The sequence below is a fragment of the Taeniopygia guttata genome, chromosome 3 (genome assembly GCF_048771995.1).
Source record: "Taeniopygia guttata chromosome 3, bTaeGut7.mat, whole genome shotgun sequence".
Taxonomy (NCBI): Eukaryota; Metazoa; Chordata; class Aves; order Passeriformes; family Estrildidae; genus Taeniopygia; species Taeniopygia guttata.
The window spans coordinates 42,678,106-42,698,781 of NC_133027.1; the positions used below are offsets into that span (position 1 = coordinate 42,678,106).

The 20,676-nt window shown below is 34.2% G+C and overlaps 1 protein-coding gene across 2 annotated transcripts in view; it reads right to left on the reverse strand.

Moving 5' to 3' along the window:
- ASCC3 (activating signal cointegrator 1 complex subunit 3) overlaps positions 1-20,676 on the reverse strand; it is a 250,692-nt gene that overhangs the window by 125,261 nt on the left and 104,755 nt on the right. For both annotated transcript variants that reach the window (XM_072926725.1, XM_002196594.7), the window contains exons 13-14: positions 18,165-18,236; positions 2,131-2,265 (exon numbers count right to left, since the gene is read on the reverse strand). In XM_072926725.1, the coding sequence (XP_072782826.1) occupies positions 2,131-2,265; positions 18,165-18,236 (207 nt within the window). The remainder of the gene's footprint in view (positions 1-2,130; positions 2,266-18,164; positions 18,237-20,676) is intronic.

Below are 20,676 nucleotides of genomic sequence, written 5' to 3' on the forward strand. Positions count from 1 at the left end.
AACAAGTGCATTTCACATGAACCTATACAGTGACAATATTTTACTTGCATTTTTATGAATAGCATGTAAATCTTACAATTTAAGTACTCACTTTCATTTACCTCACTCTTTCCCAGTTTCTTCCTCACTTCCTGAATCATGATGCCAAGTCATCACTGTTTTCAGTGAAGGTGAATACCTCCCTATTCAAGCCATTTACTCAGTGTAAAAGCAGAGAGATTTGTCTGCTTCATGGCAGCTTCCCAGCAGATTACTGTGTAATTCTCTAAATAAGCCAAAGACAGCTCTCCCAAAGACCAAAGTCCTAAGTCTCACTGTTTTTACCATCACAACCTTCCTCTGAATACTGACCTCAATTACTACAATGAAATTTGCCATTCATGGAAATGGTGCTAATTCTTGAGCAGAAAAGTAGGGGCCTGGCTGGACTCAAAAGCAGTCTCTAAGTGTAGCTTATGAACCTCATGGGTGGCCTGAATAATGCCACTATCCCAGATAATGGTTGAAAATGAAGTGGGGAGACTTCTGTCAGTATCCACTACATCTGCCTGGACAGATAATCCACAACAGGTCTCCACCAGAACCTCCCTGTCCCTTCCTTCCTGCTTCAGCCTTGAAGCAGTCATGAGCTGCACATGTCCAGTTTCACTGTGGGGCTCTGCACAGTCAAAGATCAACCTAGCAGAGAACACAACTCCCTCTCCTCCACTTCCCTGTCTGTGCTTTCCAGTTTGGTGCATTGCCTCAGAGATGAAATCTACTGCTATAGTCACAAGTAATAAGCGTTACAGCACATCAAACCACATTCATATCACACATATTCCAAATAGGTTTAGAACCTTTCTCTGTGACAGTTTTGTGGTTTCCATCGACACAGGAATATGCTTTCTAATTAATTTAATCTAATTTAATTAATTAATGAAAAGTAAAACTAAAGATACAGGAGCTGTTTTCACTGACAGACACAGCAAATTGGATGAATAATTCTTTGATAGATGTCTCACAAAATATGCACTGCTGAAATCAGCATAAAATTTTCCTTAATTTCTTTAGCAATAATTTTGGCTGTCTAAATAAATACTAGTATTTTCAATAGCTTAATTTTTTTTCTTGTATTGTCATTAAAAAACTAACATTATTTTTATAAATGAAGAGTTTCCATTTTTTTCTAAAAAATCTAATGAAAAAAGTTCAGCATTAATTAGTGTTGTAGTAGAAACATGGGGTCTCCAAGTTCAGGTTTGATGTTATTTTTATAATACAGCAGATACTAGCATCTGCTAGAACAAGAGGGACTTTAAAATATGCTATTTTATGAAATATAGTATTATCAACTTATAAGAGCATAGTCTTAAAATATTTATTATAGAACATAATTTATCCTGATTTCTCTACATTTCAGAAATCTGATTCTACCAACTGTAACATCTATGCTGCATTCATAATTACTAAGACTGAATGAATCTTTTCACATTCTCTTCAAAAGTATATAATAAAGTAACTTATTTATTACAACTAGCAAGAGACATAAGGACCTAAAACCCTCAGAAGATTGTAATTCACAGGTCCAAAATACTAAAGAGTTTATAGATATATTTGCCACTGCAAGAAGGCATCTCCCATATGTATTAAAACTTTTACAGTAAGTATCTCCTCTATGTTCTTGGGGAGAATTCAGTTGTGGAAGGAGAAAGAACGTTATTTTTCAAGGGATGTTAAAAAGACACTGTTAACTCTTTAGACTTCAGTTGATATCACCAAATATAAATGCCACATGTAGCACAGAATTAAGAATTGTTATGGAAATATTATTTCAGCAGATATAATGGCATATTCCTTGAAACTGGTGGTTTAGAGACTTCCTTAGCTGCAAAGATGAAGGTTACTGTCAAGTAGTGCTAATGCATAAAACACAGTTATCAGCTTTATCTTAAACTGAAAATAACAAGACTTTGCTCTTTACTGTTACTCTTTCTGTTCCCCTATTCACTTCAGCAACCTTTTATGACTTTTCAAAGCAAAATCGTCCCAGAAGCTCAAGAATGCTGCATCTATTCCCATGCTGGACTGTCTTGTAAAAAATATCAATTCCAAGACTGAAAAGACTACCAGTGTAAATTATTCACTTACCTGTTTTTCAGCTTGTCCATATTCTGACCCTTGGGGTGACAAGAAGTGACAAATATGACCACTGTTTTTTGCTTTTTCTCGAAGAGCCATAGCAGTTCGTACTGTAGCATTTCTAGCATGAACAAACACCATCACCTTTCGACAGAAAGAAACAGGGTCAATGAGAAATAAAAAAAAAAAAAAAAAAGATTTAATCAAATAATGAAAATGCTTTAATTACAAAATATTCCCTATGGGAATGACAAAAACTAGTTAATACAGGACATACCGATGAAAATTAATGTCACTAAAAGGCAATTACAGGATGATCCTGCCTACCTTGTATTGAATCTTTTCAGAGCTTTTGAGAAGATTGTATTTTAAAAAAATTCTTAAGTCTTTAAAAATAGGAAACAATTGTTAGCTGTAAATAGTTCATCTTCACAAAGTACTGAGCTTAACATTGATTTAAAGAGTTGTGTCATTTGACACATCCTAAATGATTTGGAAACAAATACTGGGCTGATAAACATTCTGATGCTACAACTTGGCTATGTGAGAAAAGAACAACCAATCAAACAGAAGAGGATTACTTCACCGTTAAAAGCCCATAAGAATATTACCACTGTTAACAGCAGGACCACTAATGCAATACTCAAAATCCATGAAAACACTAATCAAATTGTTTGAGAGAAATGTTTTTACTTTTTTTTTTAATGCTGTTGAGAATGTCAAGAGATCTCAAAAAAGAGTTGCAGTGTTTTAGCTAGAAACAACTAAAACATTCCTTTCTGATTACTGCCTGCCATAATATGTCTAAAAACAACCCTGTGGGCTTTAGAAATGTTGATGGTCAGAGGCACTCTTCAGACACACTTCAAGAACTGGAATGAGACAGATGGATTGGGACCACATTGAGTTCCCTTTCTCTTCTGCTTCCTATACTCAATAAATTTCAATAAATCCATCAAGTATAAACAAAAAAAGCACACATGTTTCTGCTTTTAGTTAGCAGAGGCTTAGAATAAAACTTCAGTTATGATTTCTAAAACTTCTGCCTACACATATGACAATCTCTGACACCACAGCAATCATTCATTCAGTAAGACCTTACTTAGTATGAAGACAAGAACTAAGAAACAGGCATTGTGTAACTGTCCAGAAGCCATTCTACAATTAAGTGTCTTAGAGACACTTAATTTTCAGATGTGCAGCACTTTTCTTTGACATTTATCTGCCACTGGTTTAATAATCTACAGCTGAATTAATTTAGTTTTTACTTATTAAATGATCACATATCAACACCTGAAAAAATTTAAAGTGATTGCAAAATTGTTGAGCAAAAATAAGAACCCTTCAGACAGACAACAATCTCTGTACATCCTGTTACATCCTGTAATTTCTGTACATCCAAACATGTTTTTAAAGAACCAGCCCTAGCTAAAAATTGATGTATAACATCTTGTTGGATGTTTTTTTCCCAATGAAGTCAGTAAACATTCATCAAATATACTGTGAGACAGCAATATAGTCTTAGGAGGGTTAATTTAGCCTGTCCTAACTGTGTCAGAGAATATTATATTTCAGTGGCAAAATCTCTGTGCATTACATTATGCAAATAAGTTAGGAAAAGTAATTTAGAATAGAGAGAAGTGGTTCCACAGTTACAAGCTGTGTAATTAGATCTGTACTTTGCAGTTCAAAGGCAGCTCTGGTGTATATAGCCCTAGTGCTGAAAGCATCTGCTGCTGCTCTCCTGAAACCAAAGCTTTTAAAGAATAAAAAATACACAAGAAAGGAGAAAGCAAATGTCTCTAGCTAGGTTACCTAGTCAGAATTTTTGCAAAGCATAAAACAAATCAAACCTTTTACTGAAAACTTTGTTTAATATTCACAGCAGGAACTGCTTGCATTCCCCAAAGTGTTGCATATTCCAGGTTTTAATCTTTATGAAACATGTTAGTGCATCACCAAAGCACAGAGAAGTGTGCTATTATTACTAAAAATGTATAATCAGGTACTTGAAATACCTTGAAATACATTTCTTCTGCCTTGGACAGCCAAGATGCTTGGATTAACTTTTCCCACTGGAAAATACATATCTCAAATTGATATTCTCGATGATTGCCTTTAAATGTTTCATCATTTTTCTGGGGAAACATGCTGACTCTTTCAGTCATCTTTCCATCTTCCTATTAAAAGTGCTGGTCACTTGAATGCTTAAGTTCAGCAATTCTCTTACTGAACACCTCTCCTTGATGAGAGAAGGCCTAGGTTCTGCCAGCCACTTTGCATCACATCTTTCAAAGAAACTAAGACTAAAGAATGAATTTATTTAATTCAATGTTGATAATTATTATGTGGTAAAGAAACAAGTATCTATATTTTAGTCTCAAGATACTGTTTGGCTTAACACAGCCAAATCCTTATAACATGTTCTTTTATGTAGCTCTTGATCTGGGTACTACTTCTACTGAAAATGAACAGTTGGGGATATTGATCAACAGAATTATATGTCCAAACATTTTCTCCCTTAAGGTCAGCATGAAAACTCCTCCAAGTATTTTACAAAACTCAAGTCCTAAAAAGGTTTCAACACTTTTCCCCAAGGACTGCTAATGGCACCTATTTATGTTAAAAACATCTCCCTCCACATCATTAAATGGAACCACCTTACAGACTAAGTAAAACTCACTAACATGTAGCCTAATTCTAAAGAGTAATAAAACTGCTTTTCTCTCATGCTGTGATTTCTCCCTAACTCCCAAGATACAATTCAAAATTGCAATGCTCAACATTTACAGAATGAAGAGTATATTACATCCAAAATATAAATTAAAACAACACACAGAGCTCACTAATGGCTCTTGATCAAAAATGATACTAGATCAGGATATCTTAGATTATCAAATCTAACTGATAACATAGCAGTGTATAAATGTGATTTCCTATTCCTCTCACCAAATCCAGTAACTCATCCAAAACTAATAACTAAAAAAAACAATAAATAAGAAATTATTCATAAGTTGACCTAGACTAAAGCTTAAAAAGTTTAACATTGATATCTTATTTTTGCTTTAGCAGATTTTTGTATTTTGCATATTAAAGTTTTTCTGAATATTAAATAACACCATGGGAATAGAAAAAGCTGAACAAGCTGTCACTTACTAAGGCAACAAGAGAATTTGAATTTACTTTCTAATTATTTTAATTAATGTTAGTACATCTTGTATTTAAAAGAAATATTGATATAATTTGCATGTGTACTAAGATCTTTTACTACAGAAACTGAAGGATTACTAAGCTGCCTAAAAACTTGTGCTAATGAGACATTTTTTATATCCTTCATTTTCTACAAAAAATTCTTCACAGTTTAAAGGCAGACTGCATTTACTCATCACATAACATTAAATAATGTGGATTGGAAAATACGAATTTTCATTCAACATTGAGAAGTCAAATAAAATTCAAGAGAAATATTTAGGAAACTGTGCTGAAGAACAAAGCTGCAAAATGCCATAAAATATTTTAACAGAACATATTAATTAATAACAAAGAAATATATAATGTTTAATCAGCTAATCAAAACAGTAAGGTGATATATTTTGAAATCTTGATAAATTGCCTCTAATCATTCTCTAAATTTTGATTTATTCACTCAAATAAATTACTTCTGATCATCCCTGTTTAAACAAAACCTAGGATTTTTCAAAACACACTATATAATCTCGTAAATAAATCTATTTAACATCACTATCTAACTACCTTTCTAGATTGATATACTAGTTTTTAAGGGGTAATAATCCACTATGCAGATATTTTTACTATTGTAGTGCACACTTGCATATTTATTTATCTGCAATAATGATACTTTTTTAAAGACATGTGCCCTATAATTTCAATTTCTGTATTTCTTTTAATGTGGAAATGCATATTTATCTAAAAACGTGACTACCCTAGTGAATGTTTTATTGTACAGTCCCATCTAATTTTTTTATTGCTTATGAATCACAGAATCTTTTGAGTTGGAAGAGAACTACAAGAATTATCAAAGTCCTCCTCCTGGCCTGGCACAGGACAACTCCAAGAATCCCATCATGTGCCCAAGAGCATTGTCCACATTCTTTTTGAATTCTGTCACGCTTGGTGCTGCGACCAATTCCCTGGGGATTCTGTTCCAGCGCCCAAACACTCTCTGGGTGAAGAACCTTTTTCTAATAACCAACATAAATCTCCCCCAACTCATCTTCATGACACTCATGAAACTATGTAAAAGGTTCTAGTAGGGACATTATATTGGAAATTCTTTATTTTCTTCCTATTGGCCCTTCCTTCATTTTGCCTTGTGTGTTCTACATCTATCTGTAAAAAAATGCTCTATTACACAAATTTTGAAATACTATAATATTTCTTTTTCTTAACTTTCATTTCTCTTATGGTAAGGGTATGACTAAGGATAAATCTTTGTTATGAACTTTCCCATTTGCCTTAGGGACTCTGGGATTCCTAGACAAGTCTTACTAGCAAGACCAAGGCAAAGAAGACATTGAATAGCTTGGTGTTACAGATGTTTTATGTCCCAAGGTTTGCTGCCCCATTCAATAAAGGGCCATCATTTTCCTTAGCTGCCTTGTGGCTGCTGCTGCTGTACTTGTGGAAGCCCCTCCTACTGCCCTTTACACCTTGCCAGATTCACCTTCAGAGTTGGCTTTTCTAATCCTATTTCTGCATGCTTGGACAGTGGTTTTATATTACTCCTGGGTCTTCAGTCCCTGCTTTACCCTCCTGTCTGATTCCTTATCATGTTTGTCAGGAGTTTCTTTCTTATCCACACTTGCCTTGGGCCGTTGGCTTGATTTTCTGCACATCAGTTCTTGAGCTTGGAAGATCTGAGTCCTGAAAATCCCCTAGCTCTTCCAGATCACCGGTCATAGGATTCTTTCAAGATTTATGAAAAGGACAAAGTGTTCTCATGCAGCCAGGACAGTGCAGCTTTTTTGCCTTGTTCCCTCCATTAGAACCTTGAATTCCACTATCTCATGGTCACTGCAGCCAAAACATTTCCCAGCATTCAGATCCCCAACCTGTCTTTTCCTTCTTGTAAGTACAAGGTGCAGCACAGCATCAACCTTCATCAGCTCCTCAATCATCTGTGCTGGGAAATTGTCATCAATGCACTCCAGAAACTTTACTGGATTGCTTTTGCTCTGCTGTGCTGTCTCTAGCTGATATTGTGGTGGTAAAGTCTCCCCAGAAGAGCAGGGACTACAAACATGAAGCTTCTTCTAGTTGTCTGAAGAAGGTCTCATTTACTTTAATCTTGAGCAGTGTCTGTAGCAAAATCCCACAACAACATTGCTTATGTCTATCTACTGGCTAATCCTCCTCCTAAACTCTCAGCTGGCTCATCATCCATCCCTAGGCAGAGCTCCAGGTATCCCTGCTGTGCTCTCACACACAAGTTTCTTGCTGCTCTAACCTTGACCTTGCTCAAGATTCTGTTTCCACCCATTACTGCACTCAGTCATGTGGAGCTGCACATCTCTGATCTCAATAACATCTCAGCTCAGCAATTAAGGATGCAAATCCCTAATTTATCCCTTTTGTTCCATTTGCTGCATGTAGCACTGCACAGGCATTTAAGAGAGGCACTCAGCTATTTCCATGTAAAATGTGACACTGTGTCCTCTGCCACTATGTAAAACTGAAAAATATAGGAGTTTGCTGTCATTTCCAGGCTATGGATATATGGATATATTTCAAGGCTATGGATAAAACAATTATGGACTTTAAGTGGCACTCAGCCTCTAGCATCAAAATAGGAAACTCCCATGACATCAAACTTTTACACTGGAGAACAGCCAGTGTTCACGCAGCAGCACTTATGGGAGGATGCTTCAAGTGAAAATTACTTGTTCACATGAAACTTCATGACTCTGCCTTTAAACAACAGTCATATACATCTTCCACTAAAGAAAACCTGTTTGAGAACACTACAATAGGATCTGTGCTATCTTCCATTTGTAGCGTTAGCCAAATATATTACAAATTGCAGAGGAAAAATGAATAGAGTGAAAATTAAAGCAGTGGGTGAATTAAAAATAAGACAAACAAACAATACTTTACTGACTTCTACAGGTAGTAGAAATTATTCTGAATTTTAATTGACAGGATAGAAATAGAAATAGCAATAACTATTCTTGTATAGAAAATTAAGCAAGAATAGCTAGTCTATTACTATGCAAATATATGTCATTAGGCAGTTAACAATTGCATTTTTGCAGATGCCAATGGACTTGAATGACAATTATTATTCAAAATTATAAGCAGCTTTTCACTGTATCTTTTTTTAGAAAAACAAGATCACGCAATAATTTGTTTCAAGCATTTCCCTTTGTCCTTTTTTGACACTAACTATTTTGACTTTGAATAACAAAATATGTTTCTATGGTATAATAAACTATATTTTCAACAAATATTCTAGATTAAGAGTTGTCATGTTCCCCATGTCTCTTCTTATGTTTTCAAATCTACACTCACATGTATAACATTCATAATACTCAAAAATAACCCAGGAGTCAGTAGTCATAAGCAGATTTTATCCAGCTTTACTAAAGGAGAGGAACTGGAGATACTGGAGAAATCTTTATATATATTTATAGCTAAAATATATTAAATCTTTATATCTATTCCCATTACTTTTATTTAAGCAAAAAAAAAAAAAAGATTAAGAAAGTTGCCATGTTACCAGTTGCCATCTCTATCTTCTGGTTTCTGTAACATAAACCTACTAAACAATTAAAAGAACAGTCACGATTTCTTTATTTTTTATCAGCACTGATTTAAAGACAGACCTTTATCCAGATTTTTGCTCCTAATCAACAGGTTTTCTATATTACCAGAAAAATAAAGAACTGCTTTCAAGGACAAGCAGTGTTTTTCATATGAAAACTTAATAAGGTATGAACAACTTGAATGATGCATTTATTGTTAATGGTAATAAAGTGTGCTTGAACAAATTGAATCTCGCTCCTAAACCCACATGCTACATACCTAGTCCTCAAAATATCCTCGCCTAAATAAGAGTATCATAAATGCCTCATGATTAAAAGGCATGCAATTATCTAAATGTAATATATTTTGGAATCACCTTTTCAGTAGCCACAAAGAAAACTCTCAACACCACAGAATTGCATAAATGAGAAACTTCATAGTCTGGAAAGTGATTAGAAGTATAAAGTCAATTTCCTGATGCATCTTAGTAAAAACTTATTTTCCATCCTCATGCATCCCCCGAAATACTTTATTTCTGCAGCAACCTATATTTCTGTGTATTTCTAATTGAAACCCACCAGAGATATTACCATTGGATTCTCAGGTTACATCTGTTAAAAGACTGACAGGCATAAGATCTTGGTGGACAGTAGCTGCCTTGGTAATAATTTACAGGTATTTTTACAAAAATTGGGTAGTTTATTTACATAGTTGATACTATAATGATAAATTAAGCATACAGATCCATTTCTTTCAGAGCTACAGGGCAAGAATTTTCAAAAGCTTTGAACCACTGACAATGCTTAATGTATCTTTCGGAGTATCATGTAAACTTGCCATTACTGAATTGAAAAATAATGTGCAGCTGACAGAAATGCACAGACTTAACTTCCCACAATGTTCTAGACTGCTAATGGTCTGCAGTGTCATATCTGAAAAACTGCTTTTAACACAGAGCTACTAAAACTCATCATATATGGCTGCAAGACTAGTCAAGCTGCCTTTGCCACACTTGCAAGCAGTAAATCTGCAACTCAACACTTAGGTCATCCACAAGAGGCCAACTGGCTCAGGATGTAACCATCAATTAAATAAAATTTTAGGCTATGAGAAGTTGCTCATCTGGAATTAAATTTGATTTTTTTTTAAATTTTAATGATTCAATGCAAATTCATAATATCAGAAGAAGAATAATTCTAAATAGTAGCACTTGCTACCTTAGATGGCTGTAATTACCAATACTGACAACACTGTATAGCTGTGCAAGACTGCAGACATAAACTGAACACCTCATGTACTCATAATTAATGAGAAGATATTAAATTGGTATTTCTGGTCTACATAAACTCATTGTGAACACCTGAGTACACATATACAGACAAACTACTATATAAATACAAGCATACATGCAAAAATTAGCATACTGCAGTGAAACATTGCACACAAACATTTAGAAGGCTCCCTAATTGAAGAATTATGGGGTTTTATACACATAACTTGTTATGGCGTCCATTTCCAGCAATTTCCTCAGCTGTTCATAAAGGCAGCTGATAGGGTATATGTCAAAAATCAAATTAATTTGGCCAGAAAATATAGAGAAAAATAGTTCATACATATCATTTGACAATTATATGAACCATCTGTATAAAGCACTATTTGAAGTGAACAGCACATCAATATACCATTTAATTAAAGTAAGAAATAAAATTTCATTTATACAGGCAGAAGATTATATTAACAATTATACCCTTAAAGTTGAAAAGGCAAGTTCTTGTGGAAATGAAGATCATAAATAAATGATGAAGAGGCAGAACATAAAAATAGTGCACCATCACTGAACTATTTTGTAATTTTGTTATATCACACATAGAAATAGGGCCTAATTGTAAAAAAACTGCAAAAGAAAACAATCTGAAACCTCAATTCTTCATTTAATCAGCTGACAGAGAAAGAATGTTTTAATCAGTCATAATTCAGTTATCCTGACAGGTCATCTTATCTTTGTGTATTTTTGTGTATTTTTATTCATACATGTGCACCCATATAAACACAGCAGCAATATATACACATATATATGCAAATAAGCTACACCTGATGATGAAAGAGAAACAATCTGTACAGATACAGAGGTACAAAAATTCAGGCTGAAATAAACTCTTTACACTCTAAGATGAAAATCTAGGAAAAAACCCCAATCTAGATGAAGAATACATGTTAATAAAATCTGTAACTTCTCAGACTTATTTGTCCAAAGCATGCTATAAACACTATTTCACCCAGGAAAAAAATACTAGGACAAGTTTAATTCTGAAGGTACTAAGTCCCAGAGAGACCTCTGAAAAAAAATACTGTTTTATTAAATCTTATCTCAAGACACGGCTATAAAAGCATTGTCAACAGCTCCAGTAACTAAGCTTATTAAACTTTTATCTTCACATGGCTTCTGCAGCCAAATAACAGCTGGAAAACTGATAATAAGGAAATTTAATCCATCATTTTTACGGATGAAATTAATACCTGTCAAATTCACTGCTGACAATTTAATATAATAGATTTAAATTAACTACTCTGTTTCTTTTTCAGTTTAAGATAGCTCAGAAAAACAAGATGACACTTCTAAGTACTGCAAAGTTCAAGTCAATTGTTGTACATAGAGAACAATTGCAAAGTGAATGCTTTATGTGCAATATGCATCACAGAACCAGTTCTAACTGTGTAAGTTTAAGTACAGTTTGCTTCTGATCTGAGACAACAAAAATTCTAATTTGAAAGAGTAAATATCAAAAATCTGTGCAAGGTGAGACTTAGAAATAATTCAAAAATTTTTAAAACATTTATTGTACCTCAAAATTATTTCTAATGAACTAAATGTGGACCAGTGTAAGACAACATTTTAATTAAGAACATAAATTCTAATTAATAAAGCAATCTTAATCTCCAGAAAACTGCACAGTAACACCCAATGAATAGACTAATTAAAAGTGTTACAAGTATACATGGCTCTATTCTGCACATTCATTTAATTTTAAAAGATAGAAGGTAAAAGCTCATGACAGGTAATCAGATGCAGTTGAGACAATACTGCAAAAGGAGAAGGGAACACAGTCCAGCCAAACCTAAAAAACTAGCTCAAATGAGAAGAGTAAAAGCTCAGAAACTAACATTGTACTTCAAAAAGCACTTTCTTCAAAAGGTTAAAAAAACTGAGCTGAAATAAGCACAAAATGGGCAGATCGAAAGATGATCGAAAGAACAGATGGTTTGTTGTTGTTACTTTTCTGTTACTTTGCTGCTGTTACTTTTCATCCACATTTTTCATCCCAGTAGTGAGATTTCTAGTATGTTCATTCAAAAAAAGGTTGTATCTCTACTGGTTTGCAGTTATTGTCTTTAGTTAAATGGAGCTGTTTCTAATTTTGTACAATTTTTGTAATTTTTACTACTACTGCACTCCCTTTGTGATGTTGTGTTGAGGCTTTCAATGTCATACAGCATTTCAAAAATCCAAGTTCTTTGCAACAGACAATTTGACATTTTTCCCCACTAGAAAAGCTGTTCCTGGAATAGTGAAACCACTTGTAAAGCCATGATGTCTCCTCAGGATTTATGTATTGACACCTTGAACCTCAATGTACTTACGTACTGCCACCTTGAACCATAAAAGGTAAGGGAATGAGAACTACAGAAAAGTGTCAGAACTCCCACAGAACAGCCAGGTTTTGCTATGAGCTGAAAACACCAAGCTCAGCAAGAAAATGAACTTTCAAAGAATCACAGAAAAAGCTGAGCCAGAAGGCACAGTCATGGATTGCCAAGTCCAACTCCTAGAGATTCCCAGAGTACCAGAGCTAGAGAAAGAAAAAATACTGTCATGTCAGACTTACACAGAAAAATCTCAAAAGCAGTGGAAAAATAGAAATTATTGTCTCAAAAGGAAAAGAGGTTTCAGAAGATAAGAGAATGCCAAAGGCACTCCAAGTAAAAAACTGTCTTGAACATTCAAAATGGCAAAGGAGCAAAGTGCATTGGATATGGAACCAGGACTGAAACTTAGATACCTGTGACTGAAGATGAGTATCAGAGTACTTAAAGTCATCACAAAAAGCCATACAGGAAAATAAGGTGCAGAGAGAAAATGCACGAGACCTGCTGAAACAACACCAAGGGCAAAGAAAACACAGGACTTCTTTTGAAGGTTTAAACAGAATCAAAGAGAATCACTTATAAGAAAAACATAACAAGAAAATGGAGACTCAAAAGAGGTGCATAGTCTGGGGAGAGTGGTGAAAGAAGAGTTTTATGACCGCAGTTTGAGGAAGAACCTCCTTCAAAAGCTTTCAAGGACTTCAGCAACAACTCTTCCAATTGATAATACAAGAAATTTATGTGATTTTTTTCTAGAAAGAATTTCAGACCAAAAAAAAAAAAAAAAAAAAAAAGAAAAAAAGCTGAGCAAAGTGTAAGGTTCTGACAAATTCATAACAGCAAAATATTTAAGAGGTGATGAGGGTAATAGGAGAAATGTGAGATCATCTCCTGGTCACCAAACTAATGAGATAAACCCGCAAAATCACAGGAACAGCAGGAGACAAAATGCATGTGAATTTACGAGGCAAAATGAAAAATAGTTACCTCCCTAGGATACTAACTTAAACAACTTAAGCAAATGAACCTTGATAAAGAGAGCAGCAGTTCAATATATTAGATAAAGGAATTTAACATGAAATCAAAATTTACACATGATATATTCCAGAAGAATAACCAAAATCTTAAACATACTATGTTATTTCTCAAAACTCCTAAAAATACTGTTATTTCTCAAATCATAACATGATAAGGGTGTCATGTTACTGTCATAAATTGTTAAGATAAATACAGTATGATATGTGTTGTCCTAAACTGTTATTGGAAGGAAAAGATTAAAAGCAGAAGAATGGTGAGGAAGATGGTAGATTCACTCAAGTAACCTTGCAGCTGGGATAGAAGATTAAAGTATGAGAAATCCCATATATTATGTTCACTCCTGTTTATCCTCTGTCTGTTTTGGGAAGTAGAATATCTTTATTGAGATAGCAAAAGTGTTCACAGAGACTTGGAGGCACTCTCATGGACAAGCTTGAGATAGCTGTCCTGAGAAAGAGATCAGAGGTCAGAAAACACAAAAAGCACAGGAAGACCACAGTAGGGTGGTACAATATGTGGTAAATGGGTACAAACAGCAGTCCCACTGCCCATCAGGATGGGCTGAGCCTGTGCTGCTCCTTGTGTGTCTCTGCTGCCCAGGGGCTGCTTCAGGATCCTCCAGCTAGAGAGGTAATGAAAAAAATTAACTCTTTGCATTTCAGCCTGGGTTTGTGGCTGTTCTGGACACCTGCCTGTGCTGACACACACCTGGCCAGAAATGTAATGTTTCAGTTTATTAGAAAAGTGATGCTTACACGTGCAGTCCCGAATAACTGTCTCTGCTGATCTCATGAGGTTCTCCACAGGCTGTCTCAGACAGGTGCTACTCGCACCCCTGAACTTCTAGCCATTAGATGCCCTTCTCACAAGGCTGTAAAATTTGATTTTTTTTTCAACTTTGTATCTGTTTAGTTGATGTGGCCCACTGCTGATGACAGTCTGAGAAAATGCAGCTGTAGTAACACTGAGGGCATATAATTTTCAGTTCCTCAGCTTTCACCTAGTCTTCAAGTGAAAAGCATCCCGGAAGAGAAATGCTGGAAAAAATACTCCACCTGCAACTGAGCATGGAGTCATATTTTCTGACAAAGGGTGCACATTTTTTTTTTTTTTAATTTAAAGTATCTTGGTTTATTATGAGGTAGAAATAAAACTCTGACAGTGCAAATTAGTCCAGGAATATTGAACATCTTTTTAGATTATATCAGAACATAGCAAATTCAAAGTTTGACATGAAAACAAATATTCACTAACTAATCTCAAGCATGGAAGGACAGTCCCAGAAAAGCAGGCCTAACAGCACTACAGGTTCTCACTTAAAACTGTCTGAGGAGGTAGGATCTGCCAGAGAAAACTTCCAATGGATTTCTACACTGTTAGTAATCCTTCCAAATGAGCACACTGATTTGAAAAGCACTTGGAAACCTTTGGGACATTTTCTGCTCTTCTTCAGTCACAACAGGAAGTTTCTATAACAAAAACCCCCGAAAAGTCAGTAGGGCAAGCCATTTATCAAACTTCCTCAAGTTAAACAAGAGAAGAATGGTGCTATAAGACAAATGTTATTGTTTCAGTTGCATTTGGTAATTCAAAGTGAAGCCTACAAATGAGATATCTCATTAGTTTGAGCAGATGGATCAAAATTAAAGATTGAATCACCAATTCTTAATTTCCCAGTAGCAAGGAAGAGCTGGAAGCCTTGCAGAGGATGAATGTTAAAAATCAACATAAAAAACTTCTCCCCATCTGTCAAAACACATGCCTATAGAATGCAACTACTCCTACCAACCTTAGCCTTAAAAAATGAAAATACACGTACATCTAATAAAAACACATGGACATGTAACTCCAGCCAAACCTCACACTCCAACCTACAATATGACAGTGACACATCAGCATGAATTCCATAAGAGTAAATTACTTAGTTCTGCTATGATAGAATTCTTTGAGAATGAACAGAACAATAAATAAACAATGCTGAATTTAATTCATTAAGACATTCCAAAGACTCTGGTCAAAAATCTTAAAAGAGACATTTTGAAAGCTTGATGGCCACAGGAAAATCTACATTAACTCAAGCAACTTTAGTGAGGGCAAGTGTTTTTCCCTGGTTCTGGTATTTCTTTCTTGCATTTCAGTATAAAACAGAACAGAGGTTTTAGGCTCTTTGGAGCATTGCTAATGAGATCTGTGTCTGTCACACATTATTGCCCGAATAGATATGAAATCTCAACCACATCCTGAATGTCATACAGATACACAACACCTATGAAAATTTTTTCTTAAGTATTTGGGGGGAAGACATAAATACGTCTTTTAAAGAAATATATTTAGAAGCAATCACAGCTTTGTTAAAAAGCATATGAAGTTTGCTAAGAAAGGTAACAGAGCATGATGATAACAGCCTATAGTGAATGTGGATGCAAGGTAATTGGTTTCTGGAAAGTTAGAAAATCAAAGGGCATTCTCAAAATTGTGAAAAGACACCAAATAAAACCTTTCTGGTGTAATATTAGTAATATTTGCTCATAATATTCATCTTCCACTATGGGGCAGACATCTCAATGCAGATATATCTACATGACCCTTTTTTCCCCCACTTTTTAAACAGCTGCAGTTGGTCTAATGATTAGATCATTTGTTATACCACGTTGATTAAAAGGAAAACTCCAATTTTCCATGTGGTACAGTACTACGCATTATAATTATACAATGAGCTGATGTGCTTGATTCTGCATTGTCAAAGCCTGTATAGTGGTACTTTTGTATAATTCATTTCAGGTTATGGTATTTTGTTTAATAAATATTAAGACCAATATGAATTAAATAGTCCCAAGAAAAGTCCAGTGTAACTGGTTGCTATTTACACGTTCTAAATGAGAGCTCTGCAACACAACAGAATGCACACTTTCAAACAAAGAAAATTTACAACCATATGAATTAACTTAACCAAAGTGTTCTGAAATCAAGCCAGCATTTATATAGCAAGGGAAGCCACACTTCTGCTTTGTCCAAAATTATACCTATATGACTGTTGGTTTGAAATACAATTTTCAGAATGGAGATCAGCAACAGTGTCCTTTGCTGAAACTGTAACATTAAGCAGACTACAGTTCTTTTCACCTCTTAAAACTGTAGCTCATGCCTTAAAACAACATGCAGCTACTAGCACAAGAATTAAAACTATTCTCAAGAAAAGCTACATAAACACCTCCTACTAGAATTGAACAACTTACTGTACTTGAATCTTCTCAAATAATATCATATATGTTTGCAGTCACTTTTTTACCTCAGCATGAAGAAGAGGGGAAGAAAGGTGCAATAAATATGCCAAAACAGCATACAGACTCCCTGCTGGGAATCCAAGGCACATTACTTAGCTACTACTGATTTAAAGACTCTCCCACTTGCACTTCAGCGAGTGAAAATAAAGAAGATCAAAACAAGAAATGAAAGATAAGAAACTAAATGCACTTCAGTGCAATTTGGTAATGTTTTTGCATAATTGACAGTGAGGAGAAAACAAACAAAAGTTCCCTTGGTGCTGCTAAAAAATTTAATTAACAGTCTTCACTCAGGAAAATAACAGTATTGCCATAAGTAATCTTCATGAAAGTTTTCTGAACGGAACAACAATAACTGATATCAGCAAGAAAAGATAAGTGGAAGAATGGAGTTAAAGCAAGGCAGTGGGGCAGAAGGACTAGAAGGCTGTGCTTAAGTATTTTTTCCCTTCCCAAGTCATAAATCAACTGCCCATCTTTCACAAAACACAAGGAATTCTTTTGTGAAAAGCAAAAAATGTGCACTTCTTACCACAGGACAGAGATTCCCTCTTTTAGATAAATGTTATTTACTGAAAAGTCCCTTCGAGCATCATAGAGCACTAGCATTTATTCGTGCTTTGAAGAGGTGCCATACCTACTTTACGTGCAAAGTTCTAACAAAAATGAGACATCGTGTGGGAGTAATTCAGGACCACAATCATAACAGAATGAAAAAATACTCAGGCAAATGAGTTAGGCCCATATTCTTAGTTGAGGGGAATGTCAGACTTGAAAAGTCACTGCAGAAACCTCTATTGTAAAGCAAAATGAAGGATTACGTCCTCTAAAAAGAAAACAAAACACAAACCCCAGGACATTTCAAATTACATACGCCGAACCCTTACATACTGTGTCTTGAATGCTGAGTAATTCTCATCTCTCATCTCTAACACAAAAGACTAGAATTTGAAAGATACAGGAAAGGCTAAAAATAATTAAGTGCTTAATTTTTGATTTTTTTAATCTTTAAGTGTACCTGTTGTAAGGTATCTAAAGTACTGACTTACTTTGCCTTGTAATTTTTAAAGAAGTGACAAAAATACACATTAATTACTTTATGGATATATAAAGTACTGGGAATTTTGACCTCTGTTAGAAGCTAACACTATTTAGTCAGTTTGCATTCTTGCATGCTGTTTCTATGAAGTGTTTGTAGGGTTAGAGGCTACCTCTGAAGTGACATATCATAAAATAATAATTCTTAATACATCATTGTGATGATTTAACTTTTAATTTATGTTATGAATGGAAACTAAACTAAAAAATAAATACCTGGTGTCCAGCCATTATCTGCTTCAGCACACTTTCATAACATACTTCATCCATATGATTCAGCTGTTGCACCTGAAAAACAAATATTACATTCATATTAAAATAATCTCTATCTTTATGGAGTATCTACTATGTATCAAGCAATTTAGAGTGATCTGTGATGGATAAATTTGATTATGCAATTAAATTTACAGTATATCAATTCCCATTCCAAGAAATGCATTTTGCTTTTAAACTCAGAAATAAAACATGAAATTACATAGATAAAGTATGAGTAAGGGCAGTTAATGCAAAATTTATTATGTGACTTTGCTGGAGTTTGTAAATAACCAAAGAGAAGTAACCCAGTTCTTTAATTTATCTGTTTTATATTAAGGAATCAAATCTTACTTCTACAAGATATTGAAGATATATGAATTTAATATATCATACCTAGGATTAAAGCTTTTTATTTGGTATATAAAAATAGTTTTTACATTGCATACATATGTATTTGTTTATCTCCAGGAAATTACTGATAGTTTTTTTGCCACAGAGAACAGAGATTTCTTCAGAGTTGGGTCATGCACAGAGAACATTGTGAGTGCCATGTAGAGAGTTTCCAATTATAAATAAATAAAATGTTTAAGAAAGACTCCAGTCGAAATAAAGAGTATTCTTCAAACTACTCTAAAGATTTTTTTCTATTTCTTCAATGCATTACAATATAAATAGCATATATCTACTTGAATGCACCTCAGTATTAACATTGTGAGAAATCAAAATAAATAAATAAAGTCCAATATCATAGCAATATTTCCATTCTTCATTTGTGCATTCACATCTTATAACCAAATTGTTTTGGCACAAAGAATTTTTCTACGAAAGCAAAACAGGTACATACTTCAAAATGGAAATATAATACTTGGACTTAATACTAGATAGATGAAAGTTGAAAAACAAAGCTTTAAAACAGTTTTATAGGTAAGAGAACATTTGTATTCAAAACCATACAAATATAGTAATAAAAAAACGAGAAAATATGGGTACGTGTGCTAAAGACAAGCACTCAGTCTAATCCTTCTTAAATTGAGAAGTTAGCATTTTACAAAATATGTTTTTTTCAAATAATAGCAAGTGAAAATCATTAAGAAGAAACTTACAAGAGCAGTGCATAAAGACACATGAACATATATGCATACGTATACATACTATAAAATTAACATTACATATTCTTTGCATTTATATCTAAAGACAAAACCAAAAACATGCATAAAGAAAGAAGACTGGTATTTACGAAAAATATCTGACATTAACAGACCTTGACTGAACAAGTCAAACCTTAGTCTTGGTGCCATATGCTCCAAGAATTTCTGGATGACTTCTATGCATACTAAACACATCATGCTGTCCTTGCCTTTGAAAGCTTGCCTACAGTTTGCCCATGGCTCTGTAAATTGCTAATCAGCTCCAAATTTTGGGGGAGTTTGTTTTTTTTTTTTTGATTCAGGATTTCAGCAAACTGAGGCAAAGCATTTACCTGAAGTAACTAACAGCCCTCTGTCTCCTTGCAACTCATTAGTGTGCCTACAGACATAGCTCTGACTGCACTTGCTGATGGTCTGCAATAGCAGCTTTTGATCCTGGACTTTCTCACATTGCTTTCCTCCTCTCATGAAGACCACAAGGACGTTGATATTGGCAGTAATTAGGCAGCTTTAATATTTTTATTATCCTGAATACAACCCTTTTTCAAAGAGGATTAAGACTTCTACATTTGCTTGCTGTAACGTGTATTATTTTGATTGTAAAATACATTTTGCCCTGTGAAATTGTAATGATAATATTCTAAAAAAACCCAAAAAGAACTCCTGGCTGTGGTATTATCAAAACAGTCTGCCAGGTATTCACATTTCAAAATAACTATTACCTCCTAATATTTACTCAACTCCTTATACTTCTCTAGAAAATTACTGGCTTTTTAATAATTTCAAATTTTACAAGATTTATTTATATCTTTAATTTTTTTGAATCCTAAATACATTCTAAAGTGAGTATGAAGAAAGGGAGTATTTTCTCTTTTCTTACTATATAGTGAAAATAAACTAAATATTAAAAGCAAGTAGCAGTGAAAGATGAATTGAAAGTAACAGCAAGTAAGAGTGAAGGTATTAAAAGCAATTAATGAAGATTAAAATATGCAAATCATGGTAAGCACCATATGGTAAACTAGTCCTTATTTAGATTTGAAACATCCCCCTACAGTTGCAAAATAAGTTCCTCTCCTGCACTGCAGATGGAATGACGACTTAAATAACCTAGTAAGAAAGGCAACATCCATTTTTACAAAAACTAAATAATATGATATGATCGATAAAGCTATGAAATTAACTTTTGAATGAAAATGTCTTGATTTCTATTAATTTAAATCACAGGCGAACAATATTTTTTGAAAAGTTTAACTACATAAACCTTAATTATAAGATAATGAGATGTATTGGAAATCTATGTAAAGTGTTTGTATAAAGTCCTG